General features: G+C 34.1%; 2 protein-coding genes across 3 annotated transcripts in view; one reads left to right on the top strand and one right to left on the bottom strand.

The window, feature by feature from the left end:
• LOC110450466 (cilia- and flagella-associated protein 61-like) overlaps positions 1-17,366 on the top strand; it is a 63,014-nt gene that overhangs the window by 19,454 nt on the left and 26,194 nt on the right. For both annotated transcript variants that reach the window (XM_021498010.1, XM_021498011.1), the window contains 5 exons: positions 502-944; positions 1,215-1,330; positions 1,676-1,855; positions 2,187-2,235; positions 3,125-3,294. In XM_021498010.1, coding sequence (XP_021353685.1) covers positions 502-944; positions 1,215-1,330; positions 1,676-1,855; positions 2,187-2,235; positions 3,125-3,294 — 958 coding nt within the window. The remainder of the gene's footprint in view (positions 1-501; positions 945-1,214; positions 1,331-1,675; positions 1,856-2,186; positions 2,236-3,124; positions 3,295-17,366) is intronic.
• Positions 12,922-16,408, bottom strand: LOC110450467 (adenosine receptor A3-like). The gene has a single exon (XM_021498012.1). It carries the CDS (start codon positions 15,914-15,916, stop codon positions 14,822-14,824), a length of 1,095 nt encoding a protein of 364 aa, XP_021353687.1. The 5' UTR covers positions 15,917-16,408; the 3' UTR covers positions 12,922-14,821.

Here is a 17,366-nt window from a genome sequence, read left to right as displayed (position 1 = left end):
ACAGAATCAGTTTTGATGATGGCTAGCCCAGGTAGTTGAAACATGGAAACCGATAATAAAATTACAGAATCTGTTTTGATTACGGCTAGCCTAGGTAGTCGAAACATGTAAACCGATAATAAAATTACAGAATCTGTTTTGATGATGGCAAGCCTAGGTAGTTGAAACATGTAAACCGATAATAAAACTACGGAATCAGTTTTGATGATGGCAAGCCTAGGTAGTCGAAACATGTAAACCGATAATAAAACTACGGAATCAGTTTTGATGACAGCTAGCCTAGGTAGTCGAAACATGTAAACGGATAATAAAACTACGGAATCTGTTTTGATGATGGCAAGCCTAGGTGGTCAAAACATGCATGTAAACAATTAATATAACTGCGGAATCGGTTAGGGGGCTTAGATGGTGGTGGGGGTGGGGGGTATCTTTGCTCACAGTTTCTCTAGTTTCTGTCTTGTTAAAGTTTGAAACCACTTCTTATTAAACTTTATTTATCAGCCCCCACCTGCGATTCCATAACCTGACCTTGATTTCACCCCATGGCCTTCCGGGCGAGATGGCGCCAGATGAGGTTCGGGACCAGATGCTTGGAAACAGTTTCTGTTACAACCAGAATGAGTTCTCGAAGACCTCGCTACGAACCTGGGTCAACGTCGTTTATGGGAAAATGACAGCCATTGACAGAAAGAAGAAATTTGTGGTTGTGGAAAATAGTTCCATGGTTCCGTACGATCACCTGATCCTGTGTACTGGGGAACAATACCAGATCCCCGCCCCCACGGAAGCCGATATTGAAGGAGGGGCCACAAACGCTGATCTCCCAAACTCCCCTGATATGAGATACATGAAGGCACAACCCAAGAATTTGTTCCTAATTAACGACGAGTATGATGCTGCTGTGGCACTTTACTGGATAGAAAACAGCCTCCTCAAATCATCTCGTATGTATACCATTTGAAAAAAAAAATCTTAATAGAGAAATTTTAGATTCTTTTCAAATTACAGCAAAGTTGATCAGTCTCAAATGATTTGAAGCATGTTTTTTTCTTGATTTATAAGGTTAAGCATATACAAAAAAACTGGTGTTCTGATGAGTCTAAAAAGTTTGAAGCATGTCTTTTTCTTGTTTATGAATTGTATGGATACGTACAAAAAACCTGGTGTTCCAATTGAGGTGTATTAAAAACAAACCCAATTTATTATTGTTACAGGGAAGGTTGTTATCTATGGTGGGACATTGGATGCCTATTGTTGTGTACAGTCCCTTCTCGCAATGGGTGTGACAGGAGATAGAATCTCCCTGGTGGAACCCTCAGCTGCTTATCAGGTAGCCGCATGTGGTTCCAGGAACTAAAACAGAAACACAGACAGAATTCTATTGGATATATTGAACAGGAAATGTTTTAAAAGCCACTCAAAAAGCGTTGGTAATCCAGCTACCGTTGGTAGTTGTATTAGTGGTTGTTTGATAAACAAAGCAAGACTATATTTTAGTTTTTACTCTCAAAACAGTTTAACTAGTATAGTTCAAATATACAAGTTGTTAATAGCTTTAAACAACTCTCGATTTTGGCAAAATAGAGTTTCTTATAATGAATCCTCAGGTCGGTTGGTTTTTTGTCTAAGATGTTAGATCTCATTCTTGTGCTCAACTTTTTACATTGATTTACAGACAACTTGCTTCAACAACCCAACACTCGATGCGACGATCCTCAAATCGGTGAAAGAAGCTGGTGTCCAGGTGTATTCTGGGTACTATCTCGCCCAGTGGAATGACGGGATTGGTGAGATAGGGGAGATAACTTCGGCAAGCTTCACCTCAAACAAAGAACCTCTTATCCTGGAATGTGGGGTACGTGAGATCAGAAATTTCAGTGAAGATGTTTCATTTTCTGTATTATTGATATGAAATTACACAGCAATCTGTTGTAAATACAGCTGCATATGTAAATTAATTCTTCCTTCAAAATGTGTGTTCCAGATATTATAGAATTCTTCCATCTTATTTATTGTATTTGAGCTGTTTTAGTTTGAAGAATTATTTTTTCTCTGCAATTGATTTTTTGAAATGTTATAATTGTCTTCAATGTAACCATGGTTACATGGGTACTAGACCATCATATAGGAAATTTGTACTGTACTTGTACGAACACAAAAGAGAGTTTTTATTTTCTGTTTTTCAGGCATTCTTTGCTTACTACAAGGCTTCGGTAGACACAGACTCATTTAGAGGTGGGTATAATACTGTGTATACAGTCTTATTTAACTCATTCACCACTGAAGACACATTTGAACTCTTCCAATTCAAAATTTGGAATAGTCCATTATGAAACTTCAGGGGTGAATGAGTTATTTTAAAAATAACTCATTTCATACTGTGTTGAATTTGTAATTTTGATCCATACAGTTTATACAGGAACTGTGGACTATTGATATTTATTACCAAAATATTTTGTAATGCCAGTCTTAAATTGTTTGTCCGCAGTTTCCCTATACAAATGAATAACCATTTTTTCATTGGGATGTAGGTAGTGTTTTTTTTTAAATTTTAGAAGTTTCACAGATTTCTTTATAAAAACACTTCATGTCAGTGATTTTTTCATTGAGAATTATTGTTTTTTTAACAAAAAGTTCCAAAAAAGTTTGAGGTTGGGCCATTTGCAGTGAATCAGACTGGAAACTGCAAACAAACTATTTTTTTTTAAATATGGCCTTAAGTTATAGATGTTATTATTGAAATTTAAGTTAACATGTTAATTGCCATCTTTTTCTGTAAGTGGGAATATTGATTCAAATTTGTTTGTAATTGTACAAAAGTATTTCAGATGTTTATCACTAAAGGTGTGTGCCACTTCTGACATTACTGTTGAAATTTTTATTTTTCATATTACAAAATAATATTATTTAAAAAAAATCGTTAGCAGTTTTTTCATGGAATGAGTTTGCAGGGTTTAAATTTTGTATAACAACCTGGAAGTAAATGTTCTTCACTAAATCTCCATTAAAAAATGATAATTATATTTCAGATATTTTTATAATATTGCAAACGTCGCAACAAATAGGGCATAAGAATGTGCGTTGATAAAAGTTTCTATAAAACATTTTTTTTTTGTCTGCCCAGCCATCAATGATGCTTGTCTGGTGTACGATGGTAAACTGGTGATTGATGCAGCATTCCACACCAATGACGTCGCTATCCGTGGCGCTGGTACATTGACTAAATACCAGCGTAAATATCACGCCGAGCAGTGGACACACGCTAACTTCAACTCCAAAGAAGTCGGCATCCATGTAAGTTAGAGTCTATCTGTACTTCTGTGTGAAAACTAACCTTTCTGACTCTTACTTCACTTTCATGTTATTGCTTTGTTGAGAAATACATAAATAAATAGGTTACAAAACATTTTCTTCGTCTCAAAGTGGTTCACAAATTATTATCTGTGGTTAAAGGGTCTTTGCAACCAACCAATATCTTTCTCAACTCCATGGGGAGCATACAGCCGGTTCTACCATTTTGGCGCTCACAGCTAGCATTCTACAATTCTAGCACTGCCCCATCCACGTACCCACGAACCTGCAACCCTTCGGTCACGAGCCCGGCGTCCTACCACAAGACTACCACGCCTCACTATCATTATGATTAAGAAAATCACATGATGAAATCTAAGATATTCATGGGCTTTTTGGTATCAACACTTAGCTAGTTTGACAGCAGTTTTGATTTCACCAATAGTTGTTTGTCCAGATAGGTACAATACTCCTTGACAGGTACAATACTCCTAGAGAGGAACCTTTCTTGTAGACTATAAAACTAGGGTGATATTGTATACTTGCACAGTTACCCTGATGTATTTGTATATAAAGAGGTACTGTATAGCGCTTTTAATTTGTGGGGTCAATATTTTGCGGTTTCCTATTCAATACATATTCGAGGATGTTAAATTTCGCTATGCACCCAGAGGGGCCTTTATAGACAGGTAATCACATGAAGAGGGCTCTTTATAGACAAGTAATCAAGTACTATATAGACCAGTATTCACTATAGAGAGGGGCCTTTATAAACAGATATTTCTTCACAAAGGTGATTTTTATATTTCCCAAAGTCCTTTAATATAAGACTTCCACCACTAGATAACCAGTTTAGTTATACACTTAGTATATAATGAACATTTAGGACATCATCTTCCTTTAACATATGATTCTATGTAAACTCGTCATGTAACGAGGGCTTAATAAACAAATGTACTTGAGCCTTCGATTTACAAACATAGATAAGAAATTAAAGTGAAACACTCACAGGTTTATCTAAATTAAAAGTAAATCACTCACAGGTTTATTTAAATTAAAGTAAATCACTCACAGGTTTATCTAAATTAAAGTAAATAACTCTCAAGTTTATCTAAATTAAAGTAAATCACTCACAGATTTATCTTAATTAAAGTAAATCACTCACAGGTTTATCTAAATTAAAATAAATAACTCACTGGTTTATCTTAATTAAAAGTAAATCACTCACAGGTATATCTAAATTAAAAGTAAATCACTCACAGGTTTATCTAAATTAAAGTATATCACTCACATGTTTATCTAAATTAAAGTAAATCACTCACAGGTTTATCTAAATTAACGTAAATCACTCACAGGTTTATCTAAATTAAAGTAAATCACTCACAGATTTATCTTAATTAAAGTAAATCACTAACAGGTTTATTGAAATTAAAGTAAATCACTCACAGGTTTAATTATATTAAAGTAAATCACTCACAGGTTTATCTAAATTAAAGTAAATCACTCACAGGTTTATCTAAATTAAAGTAAATCACTCACAGGTTTATCTAAATTAAAGTAAATCACTCACAGGTTTATCTAAATTAAAGTAAATCACTCACAAGTTTTATCTAAATTGAAGTAAATCACTAACAGGTTTATCGAAATTAAAGTAAATCACTCACAGGTTTATCGAAATTTAAGTAAACACTCACAGGTTTATTGAAACAAGCATATTTTATGGGATAGTTTTATAGAAATGGGGTCTGTCCTTCTGTCTCTCTGTTTGTTCAGCTGTTTAGAAAGAATTTTGTACATATTTGGGTAACTATGATAGCTTTATGGATTATATTTATTTCCATCAGCGAGGTAAGCTCTTCTATTTGTACGCATTTTAACAGATGCTGAAATTGACCCATATTTCATTCATCAGTGTACTCTGTACCATTCATAATTGTTAAGTATATGGGTCATTGTATCTGGGAATTTTATCAATTCTTTTCATTGAATCTAGTTTGTAATAATATATCTTGGTAAATCAGTATGGATTCCGTGTCACTGCGGAACGTTCTGACAAAGACAATAAAGTTTTTACTTCATTTGCAACACAAATCATCTCCTTTGACTTTAAATAAGTCCCTCATTCGTTTTCTTCTCCTTTTTTTCTTCTTCCACCAAATGATTTTTGAAATTTTTCACATGAACTACTGCCAGATACTTACAAAACTTCACGTAAGCATCGGTATGTGTGTAGACGTGTGTCACGTGTTTCATTTTCTGACCTGTCATCAAACATGGCGGTGGTGGCCTATAATTGGTTGCCATGTTTACAGGTGTGCACCAAGGTGCTACCATTGGTCCCTCTCTCTTTCTGATTTTGATCCAGTTTAGTATATACAGGTATTACAGCATTGCAATTTCTTTCTAACTGAAGAGAAGTCAATTTTTGTCCCACCGCGACCAAGTAGCAGAAGCGAGACTAACATGTTGCATTTCCGATGGCGGCGTCAACATTAAGTTTTTGCGTTTAACTTAGTTTCACTGAAAGTATAAGTGCTAGACCAACCAAACTTGGATCATAGATGCATCTTAGGTAGTACATCTCAACCCATGCATCAAATGCTGGATGCAGCCTACCTTTCATGGTCCATTGACTTTGTCAGCATCTCTATCAACATTATGTTTTTGCGTTTTAAGTTAGTTTCTCTGATATGTGCATGGATGGTCGAAGCGGGGCACAGGCAAGACACATCAATCCGTATGGCTTGTTATTTCTTTATTGTGTGATATAATGGTACATATATGTCTTAGAACCATTAAGGTTTCTCGTACCAATGCCAAAACCTGTTACTACACATTGGAAACTATTTTTCTGCATGGCTATAGTTTTGATAAATCATTTCTGAAAAGTAAACCATACCTTGTGAGACTTCTATAAAAAAAAGTATCATTTAGTTATAGATAAACATAATGGAATCAATAATATTATTCTGATTATGCTCAAGCAAGGATTCTGTGCTAAAATCAGCTTTCTTGTATCTTGCTTAAATCATGTCAAACAATCAATAAGTCAAATGTAAACAGTGAAAATAAAAAGTATATTCATATTCGATTTTTTGGACAACGAATGTTTCAATTATTTTATTATAGGCTATCCCCATAGGGTAACCCTAAATATCCCCTTTATGGGGCCCCTTCAATGCTAGAAGTAATTAAGGTTTTTTTCATTGATCAAGAGGTCAGTTCCCCTTGTAGCATCCGACGCGCACCCCACTAATTGACCCGCTTCGCTGAAGAAAAATTGACGCCATTTTTTTTCGAACAAACAATTATCATCAAATACAAACAACAACAATCCTTTGGATCTGACCACGAAAGCTTAAATAATCTCACACTCCTCCCCTTCAGCAGCTCTGTTAAGTAAGGCATACTGTATAGGAATTAGAACTTTGAGTCATACAGTATATTTTGTTTTTCTTCAATCATTGTATAACTTTTTTACAGAGAATGTTGTTCATTTTCTTAGTGCCAAAGACTGACACTGTTTTTACTATAATCATGTTATCTCTTTGTTACACGTGTTGGTACACTTTATATATTTTTACACCTGTTGTTATATCCATGTTTGTACAGTTCTTATATGTTTCATTTATTTTTGACCAGATACCATTCATCAAGTTCCTTGTAAATTTATGTACCAAGAAAATAACCTTTAAGGCATTTGTATTAGGTATTTCGAAAGCCTTTCTATAATTCGCAACTCTAGCTATTGCTTCATAAAACATTGGCTTGGTCAAAGTGAGACAACACTGCCAGCTGGTCAGAGCCTTGGAAAACCTACCTCCCCCTTCCACACAAGGAACATATAAGTATATGTGGGAGTTGGGGTTGGGTAGCCTGCTCTCCAGCACTTTTACCTTTTATTTTAGGAATCTAGGTCGATCTGGTATCTTTAGTATGGTATCTGGTTTTATGTTATATTTCATATGGTGGCGGTATTATTTGCCGCACCTTCACAAAACATTTTATTTTAAGTCTTCTGTTCAGATATTTCAAGAAAGAAATGATTTCAAGAGAACAAGCTATACAGAATAATTTAATAAATCCGGCAACCCTTCTATTTTCGATTGGGTGAGCCATCTACGACAAAATGGAAGGTAACTCTATATGTGTAAAACCAGAGTGAATCTCTAGTGTTTTGCCTGCAGTTGGACAGGGATGCTTAACTTGGAATGTCAAATTTACTTGAACCTTAGTAAAATAGGTATAAAAACACAGGGATTTGTATTGAGTATTGTTTACAGTTGAATAGCTCTTCTTCCTCCTGAAATATAATTATGTTTATGTTGTAACAATAGATTTTCAAAGGCTGTGACACCCCCTCCCCCCCCCCCCCAAAAAAAAAAAAANAAAGTAAAACCCAACTAAATATAAACAAAAAAGTCATTTAATTCTTATTTTTTTATGATAAAGAAGATGAATTCCTGGAGCCCATTGAAACAGATTAAGTCTAAGTACATTATACATGAAAATAGAATACATTCTCTGACCACACAAAAAACTCTTGATGTCATGACGATCTTCTGCCAAATTGCTATAAATAGATCAATCATGTGGTATATCCCTGGTAATGTTACAAATGTCATGTTTTATATGATACTACGAGATACCGAGAAATCAATGATGGCGTACACATGAAGTAATCGCGTGGGCCGATGTTGACTACAACGGCGACATCACTAATGTAAAGTAATACCCCGATGTCCCTTAGGAAAACAGGAAAATGGGAACACTATCTGAAAATTGATCCCCCCAGGCCGAAATTGACCATATTCATTTAACAATTCTTTTAGGAAGTCTATCTTCTAAACAACTGAGCGACTTGATCGTTAACTTATAAGGCTCAAACGTTACTTCATTGTATATCTTCCAGCTTGTAAAGTTTATGTAAACCTAACCTAAATGTAAATTGTAATGTGTAATTATTCAGTAAATAGCTTTTATTTGAAGCTTAATCCCGTTGAGATGGACCGTCAACATTCAAATATTTTGTAAGGAGATTGTGTTGGAAAACGAAATGCTTTTTTTACCTAAATCTCATCCTAATTAAGGCCTATACAAATTAATGCTTAAGAGTGTCGAGGACTTGGACAAATCTACAACACAGAAACAATCCCATCGTTTGATCGTTTTAATATAAATATGCATGTCTATATCATTCCGCTCTTCTAGACTGTTAGTTATGAAACCAAGATAAAAAAAATATGTTTAGGGATGTTTTCATTTACACATGCACCTGTGTGAGAGAGAAAATCAATTGATTATTTTGTTGATGTGGTGCTGTGTTTGATGGTATGAATGGTAAATATTGACATTACTTTTGATAGGAAATAGAAACAGGTCAATGACACTGGCTGTTGACAATTCACATTGCACTTGTCTGGCTGCAGCAGCTGAAAGTGTTAATTGCTTATGTTTTTGATATCTTTAATTTGAAATATTCCAGAAAAAGGGGAAGGATTAAAACAAGCAGTTTTCAGATCTAAAATTGAAATTCCATATTGGACAATGATAAGAATATTTTGCTAGCTGTAGGTGTTAGAATATTTTGATTAATTAAGTCATTAGATGCAAATATTTACTGTTTATTTATTTCAAATATTTGAAAAATATTAAAATGAAAATTTTAAGGAAAACGGAAATGAAATTTGAATTTCTAACATGACAAGGTAGAGATTTCATTATAAAGCTTGATTTATTTTTATATCAAAATTTAAATGAAATAAATGTTTTTGATTTTTTTTTTTTAATGTATTGTATTATGACACTTTATTTCATGGGAATTATATATTTTACTTTATTAAGTATTCAAATTCTAAAGTCAGGAAAATTATTTGCCATTATTATTTTTTCATATTATTCCAGACAAGTGATTGGCCAGGAGTGCATCACGTGTCCAACGATAAAAACCAATTTTGACTTGGAGCGCATGATTTTTGTTGAAGGACTGGGTGTTTCTAAAAATAGAATTATGATGTGTTTCCAAACAAGGACCGTCCCACTTCCGAAGCTTTTTTGTTGTGTTTTTTTCAGATTGCTTACATTACTGTTTTGTAAAATAATAAAACAATTGTAGCCTTTCACTTTGGTTAATACCTGGATTTATCGACCCGAGAAAAGATATATTGACCTCGGACTGCACCTTCGGTCAATATATCTATTCTCGGGTCGATAAATCCAGGTATCAACCTCAGCCAAAGGCTATAATTGAATAATATTAAATGGAGTAAAATGCAAACAAAAAATCCACTGCAAGTTTAAAGTGACACTAGGTCACAATTATACAAAAATAGGAAATGACGAATTTTTTATTAGTAAATTAAACATACGGAAAGGTAATAGCCCATATACAGCATCATGCGATACGATGATCAATTTCAGCAGTGATGATCAGTACAAATATTTCCTGGTTCATGTTTGAAGTACGTTTCTGTGTCGAGTTCGTATTTACATCGCCGGACATTAAAAGCATCGGTGATGAATGGGTATGTCGTTATGGGTATTTTAATGTTACGACAAAAAACGCAGTAAATCGACAATGTAAATATTGTTTTCCGGTATGGGTTATTGATGATGTTGGGAATATGTGATGGTGTGCACGCACTAATGTGTAATTCGGTATTGATGAAATAGCACTTTATGAAATTACAGTTACAGTTTTTCATGTGTAACAAGACTACTCCAAACTAGGTTTTTATATGATGCATTATTTAATCATCAAATAAAAGAAAAATGGAGAGTAGTTACAGGGATCTTTGAACTGAAAATTATATTTTAGTAATAATCTGAATATAACAGTTCAAACCTTGTCATACTGCCCTGCAATCTTTTGGCATTCTAAAGGGTGTCAGCATTTTATTGAGAGGGACAGATATAGGCAGGGTGGTAAATCAGAAGCAGAATATCATTTTGAGGTTTTAGCTGCCAGTCTAAACGAGTAAAATATTTTAAACTCATATTATGGTTGTATTTTCATTAATTAAATTAAAAGATTTCTGAACATTTTCTCAATATCATCAGTGCAAGGAAATTCTATAAATTAAAGTCCTAGGATAATGGAAAATATTTTCATACTTTATTTGGGCCCTTGAAAGGTAAATACAGTTTGTAAAACAGTTGTCTCCCTTTATCCTATTTATGGGATTATGGGACTTGGTCAATGAGCAAATAAGTAAATGGTATGTTGATTTAATCAGAAAGCAAATAGGTAATAGGTATGTTGATCCAATCAGAAAGCAAATAGGTAAAAGGTATGTTGTGGATATATTTATTCACTGTGCATGTTGAGGCAAGGTAAAATATGAGAACCCTTGGATTTGGTAGTACATTTGTCCTACACCATATCAAGTAACCATGTGTTGCTATGTTAACTTATAATCATAGCCCATCTGGATTAGAGTTTGATCCATATCAGTACAATGATGTTGATTTAATATTGTCATACTGTTTGTATGAAATCTTGTTTTAACCCTTTCACCCCTATGTAACTTTAGTAGACTCTACCATTCATTGATCTAGATGTCTCTATTATGGTCTACAGTGGTGAAAGGGTTAAATACATTAAAAACAGATGTTAGTCATTTAAAGAAAATACTAAAAATTACCAGGAAACCAATCTTAAAAGTTGTATTTATGATGTAATTTGATTGAACATTATTGTCTTCATTTAATAATCACACAAAAAGTTAATTTAAAGACACATTTAAAAAATAGCTGGAAGAGAAAACTAATGAAGCTTTCAAAGGCTAGGCTAATATCTTCAGTTACCAAAGATATCTTTGAGGTTGAATGGAAAATTGAAGTTAAAATAAGCTGTGTTGATCACTTTAGTCGTGAAGAACATTAAATTGTCTGGTGAGGCTTCTTCAAACAATGTACTTACTTGTGTAACCTTATTAGGCATCATCATGTAAAACAGGAAATGTTTTCTCACATCAAAACAAAGTAGTTTATTGGTCGGCTTTCAAATCGTCCTCAAAGTATTAACGGCAAATTTTGTATAACTTGTAGAAACAGGAAGTCGTGTCTCTACGTGACAGTGTTTGTCATCTAATACAGATCTTTTAAGTATTTCTATGGAAATCTGTGGAGATCATAGGTTTAGGTAACTCTGATCTTGTTGACGTGTTCCACTGCCACGGGATTAATTTAAAAAGGTTTGTAAGTGACCCATTATCCTTGATTGAATACTTGGCTGAAAGCGTAACCACTGGACTAGGAGGTCAGTTGGATGGCCGCGTAACTTAAGTGTTATTATGAGCCAGACCAGTATGGAAGGTTCATGGATAATTCATAAGCAGTTAGAATGAGGGACTTTTGTCACTTAAGGGGATCCATGTTGTCTACCAAATATCTCCATAAAAGTTGATATCGTATATAAACTGATAATAATTTCGTATGCATTGATTTCTCATCACAAAAGAAATAAATGTCACAAAGTCTGAACATTTACTAGTGCATGTACACCTAGGTTCTCCATAAGCTTCCAGTCACAATACCAAGGTAGCATCAGGATCTGAATTGAATTCTGATATCACATGGATTTGTTTAAATAGTTATAAATCTGGCCAAAGTTAAGTCTTCTATGTCACCATTTTTATTATCCTACTTTTTGTCCTCATGGTGATGTTATCATGTTTTGTTCTAATTTACACATAACTTTCGTAGGTTAAAAATATGGCATTGGTGTTTTCACTGCATAACACTGTTGTTCATGTGACATAACACTGGTCATGTGACATAACACTGTTCATGTGACATAACACTGGTCATGTGACATAACACTGGTCATGTGACATAACACTGGCCATGTGACATAACACTGGTCATGTGATATAACACTGGTCATGTGATATTACACTGGCCATGTGACATAACACTGGCCATGTGTTATACATGGTTACACTAATCATATGATATAACACTGATCATGTGATATAATACTGGTCATGTGACATAACACTGGTCATGTGACATAACACTGGTCATGTGACATAATCTTGGTCATGTGACATAACACTTGCTATGGGTTATACATGGTAACACTAATGATCATGTGATATAACACTGATCATGTGATATAATTAATACTGGTCATGTGATATAACACTTACTATGGGTTATACATGGTAACACTAATGATCATGTGATATAATACTGGTCATGAGACATAACACTAGTCATGTGATATAACACTGGTCATGTGACATAGGACTGGTCATGTGACATAACACTAGTCATGTGATATAACACTGGTCATGTGACATAGAACTGGTCATGTGACATAACTCAATAGTCATGTGATGTACATGTGATTTGAAAGTCATGTGACAGGTTCATAAATATCATATGCATGTATATATACAGTAGTTTGCAGCAAAAACATTGTAAGTTTCATTTAAAAAATTTGAAGCAAATCTATTGATGTTTAATATGTTCTTTGTGATGCCAGAGGTATGTTGATTATGATAAACATTACTTTCATTTAATAATGCCACTGCATGTTAAAACATCAGAATGAGATAAAATATTTTAAAATCTGACATTTAATTTTGTCGTTTTAAGGCATTCAAAGATAACTTAACAGACAAAGATATGTGCAAATTTATTTTTTCTTATAAGAATGATATTACAATAAAAGTTGATGTCATACAGAGACTATGACGTCATATTTACCAGTAGTGTTGGTCTCCATAAGGGTGACTCACATTTCATGTGAAAGCATTAGAAGAACAACCAATCGTAACAAACTCAGTAATAAATTGTTCATAAACAATGTTAAAATTTACGCCTTTCTCAGTCAAGAGTCGAAAAGGTAGAGCTTTCCAGGGTTGTCAATCAAATTTAATTACAGGATATGAGGTTACCTGGAAGGACATCGGTCATTCCTAGTATCTATTCCTAGTGCACATGTATTATACATATGTGTACAGCTAGGTAGATTAGAACAATTAGGATAAAGCATTAAACTGTTCAGAATTAATTTTTATTACATGATTGTTGAGAGCAATATTGTATTTGATAATAAATCAAATATTTTGAAATTTAAAAAAAGATTGATAATTTTCTACTGACAGAATATCCAACTATTTGAAATTATCACATTTGGTTGTCTCCAAACTTGTCGAATGATTGTCATGTTAAAAGCAAATATTTATATAAGAAATGAAATTTTAAAATAATATGAAGCCACAGTATAATTTTACAAAAGATACAACTTATATACAAATACGTCTCGGTGAAAACCAGCCCACTAATATGTACACATACTTTTGAAAATATTTATAATTTGATAAAAAAAAATAATCATGTTAGCATTATGTATTTGTAAACGTCAATCTTGTGTGTAAAATTGGATTTTTTTTTACAAATTATATTGAAATCTCTGGACGGTAAGGATGAGTATTTTTAAATTGTGACAGACACGTAATACAATTATATTCACACAATCACACGAAAAAATAAAATCAAGTCAATCATATTTTACAAGTACCATAAACAAACTATAATGAGCGCACCTATATTCTCACACTCATCATGACTTAGCGCTACACACTCCAGTTTCACAAACTTTCCTTAATTCCTTAACTTAAAATTTTCTATAGGAAAAATTCCTTCACTTTAATTTCATTTCTTTTCTTTTTCTTCAATCCAAAAATATTTTTTATGATAAACTTCAGTCAAGGAATTTCTTTTAAGTTAGCATACATAATTAGTTAACTGGAGCATGCTATTTTTTTTATAGTTCAAATACACATACCCTATATTGTACTCAACATATATCTTCAGACTTTCATAGCAAAAATATAGAATCTTGATAACTCAATGTATTAGGCAATTAATACATTTTCTACCTGGTAAATGGTTTAAAAATGTATTAACTGGTGTTTATCCCATACATTTAAGTTTTATTCTCTGTATTTTACAAAACATATATATTCATAATTATGTAAAAAAAGGTTGTTTTTTTATACACTGAACTAGTCAGAACATCTAGTGCTTAATATGTCACTGGTCCATCAACATTTTCTTCCCCCAGATACATTTTCAGAATGTCTTTGTATACAGCTGGGTAGATTTCGGCAATGCTAATTTAATTCCTCTGGGACACAACAGCATGGCACCAATGATTGGATTTCACAAGTGTACAGGAAAAGTTTCAAAGAATTCTATGTCTGATAACTGGTTAAATCGGTATTCAAGTTCTGTGATGTTCAGTAAAGTCCCTGTAGAAACCCTATATACCCGGGTATATTTTAGGCTTTTAACCTCATACATTAGCTAACCAATATATCTTTTTGCATTTATTCACAAGCTCAAGTCGAAGGTGATGGAACTGATATACTTTTTGGCAAATGTTTGACCTGCTTCAAAGTGATCAATTTTGAAATGTTTGGGCCAAATTCAGGAAGTCATGATACATATAGATTCTAGTTTTGAAGCTATTTAAAATTATAAGGGTTCTGAAAATAGAGTATTTTTTGTGGAATTGTTATTTTATATAAAAAACGTCATTTGGACTGTTTGCCGTCGGTGATCGTACATTTTCTGGGATGGTAGTTATTTTCTTCGCTGGTGAATGACCATTACTGACCCCTTTAGGGTGGAGAACAGACGTTGATTTGTTCTTATGGCTGCGACTCGGATGGGCTCCAGTGTTGTACTCGTCACTGAATGTCATATTGTTAGAAATCGGAAAACACCTTTGACAACACATCTTTCTAAAGGCGATCTGATATTTGCTGTTGCCTATCGCGTACAAAAATGGATTCACGGTGGAGTTGGCATGGCTAAGCAAGATGGCTGCCAGGAGAAGTTCCATGGGATAAGAACAGTCCTTACACAGTAGTGTTATTGAGTTCAAGATGTGGATTGGCAGCCAACAAATCACAAAAACTCCGATCACAATAGCCAAGGATTTCGCTGCCTTCACTTCCTTCCTGAATTGTCGCTGTTTTTGACGTCCTTCAGATTCCTGCACGATTTCGAGGGCCGCGATTTTGGCCATATGTTTCCTGACAATGTAGAATATGTATGAATACAATACGAACATAATGAATAACGGTATTAACACAAATCCAAAGAAGTTGAAATACACCATATAGGCCATGTCAATAACGAACACAAAAGCACACACATTATTGACTGTGGGTCCGAGATTCCAGCCGAACACGGGTGTTAGTCCGATCAAAATGGCTGCCACCCATGTTAATGCCACAATGTAGAGAGCCACACGTACGGTCAGGTGGCGCTGGTAGAAAAACGGATAGTTAATGGCGATAAATCTCTCAACCGCCACGGCCACTAGATTGAAGATAGAAATTTGTGTAAACATTACAACTAGCGAGTTGATGAAAACGCATCCCATGAAATCTCGTGGCAGTCCCTGGTAACTCAGGGCCGCAAGCGGTGCCACCATTATTCCCACAAGTAAATCTGCAAAGGCAAGACTGGCTATAAAGCAGTTTGTGACAGTTTGAAGACTTGGGGTCAGCCTAATGGCCACCAGAACGAGGCCGTTTCCCGCCACGGCTGCCACACCGATGATAACCTCGAGGGAGATGTAAATTTGAGATGTCGTATCCATGGGGAAAAAATCTTGTCGGCAAAAGACGACCTATAATCTGTGAAATCCAATGTTTAGTTTATGCCTTCACAAGCCAGTTTAATCCAATGTTTCACCAGCAAAATCTGCCATTTAGCCAATGAATCCCAATTTCAAACACTAGAATCTAATGTTAAGTCAGTGGAATGAAACGTTTTTACAGTGGAATTTAATGTTTATTGATATCGAAATCTGATGTTTTGTCATGGAAACTTGATATTCAGCCATTGGAATCTGACATTAAATCTTGAGAAATCCACGAAGTACTTGGTCCAATCCGACTAAACTCTTGGTCAGCAAGACGTCTAGAAAAACCAACGTCAAGGATATTCTAATTTAACATTACGTGATCCACGTGGAAGTTGTCAGAACCAGAAGTTAATCCCGAGACAAATTGTCTAGTCTGATTTGATTAAGCTTGGTAGTGTTGTACAAACAGGTTTGTTGCTGTCACTTCCAACATTAAGACCGCAATTGTAGATTTTTTTATTTTATAATTGGAGATTTTTTTCATTTAGGTGGGGTTTTGATGTCATGGTAATGATTTTCATTGCAAGCTGTGCAGTAATTCTTCTTTTGATTCAGTCCTTTTAAATATCAAGCTGCTGTGTCGATTCAGTACAGTCCATTTCTTTGGGTAAATCTGTAATAGGAAAAAGAAAAATGCATCTGATGAGAATTTGAATGAAAGTTATTTGATTTCTTTTTAAAAGTAACACTTGTTTGTGTGATATTGGTTTAAACCAACACAGTCCATATTCATATTTATTACAGGTAAAGAAATCAAACAAAAATATCAAATGAAATATTTGATAAATAAATATTTTTGGTAAAAAATTGATTTCTCCTAAGGTTTCAAAACAATTCGTCCTCTTATAAGTTATAGCTGTAAAACAAAAATAGGTATGGAAAATGAAAATAATTAATTTTTACTGTTATGTTAAATTGTCACAGCTGGACTTGATAGCTGTTTAATGATTATATGGAAAATGTGACAACATGAAATTCCTTTCTGTTGTGTTTCAGAAATAAAAACTAGATATTAATCAACAATCACAGCTTGTGTTGAATTGGGAAATCATTGAACATTCATTGATACCGAACTGTTCCGATATTATCCTAAATACACTGGTATTAAGGTAAACAAACCAAATTCGTTTGTCGCGAAAATCTCGTTATAATTCATCACAGGTGTTTCCTGATGTTACCGATCACAAAGGATATCGGAGACAGCCTCCGTACCAGACAGCTCTTGGAGCTGACAGACCTACATATCGGCTAATTTTTGCCGTAGGTGTAGGATTAGAGCTATAGAACTTCATTGACTCAATTGAATTTAAACCTCTGTAGGACTAGTTCTGATTTGGATTATATTTGAAGCCGAGATGAATTATTTATGGTTTACGATAATACATGATCCATATTCAAGTAT

Source organism: Mizuhopecten yessoensis, unplaced genomic scaffold (genome assembly GCF_002113885.1).
Source record: "Mizuhopecten yessoensis strain PY_sf001 unplaced genomic scaffold, ASM211388v2 scaffold5229, whole genome shotgun sequence".
Lineage (NCBI taxonomy): Eukaryota > Metazoa > Mollusca > Bivalvia > Pectinida > Pectinidae > Mizuhopecten > Mizuhopecten yessoensis.
Note: the sequence above shows the minus strand (reverse complement) of the source record. Positions and strands in the feature narration are given on the sequence as shown.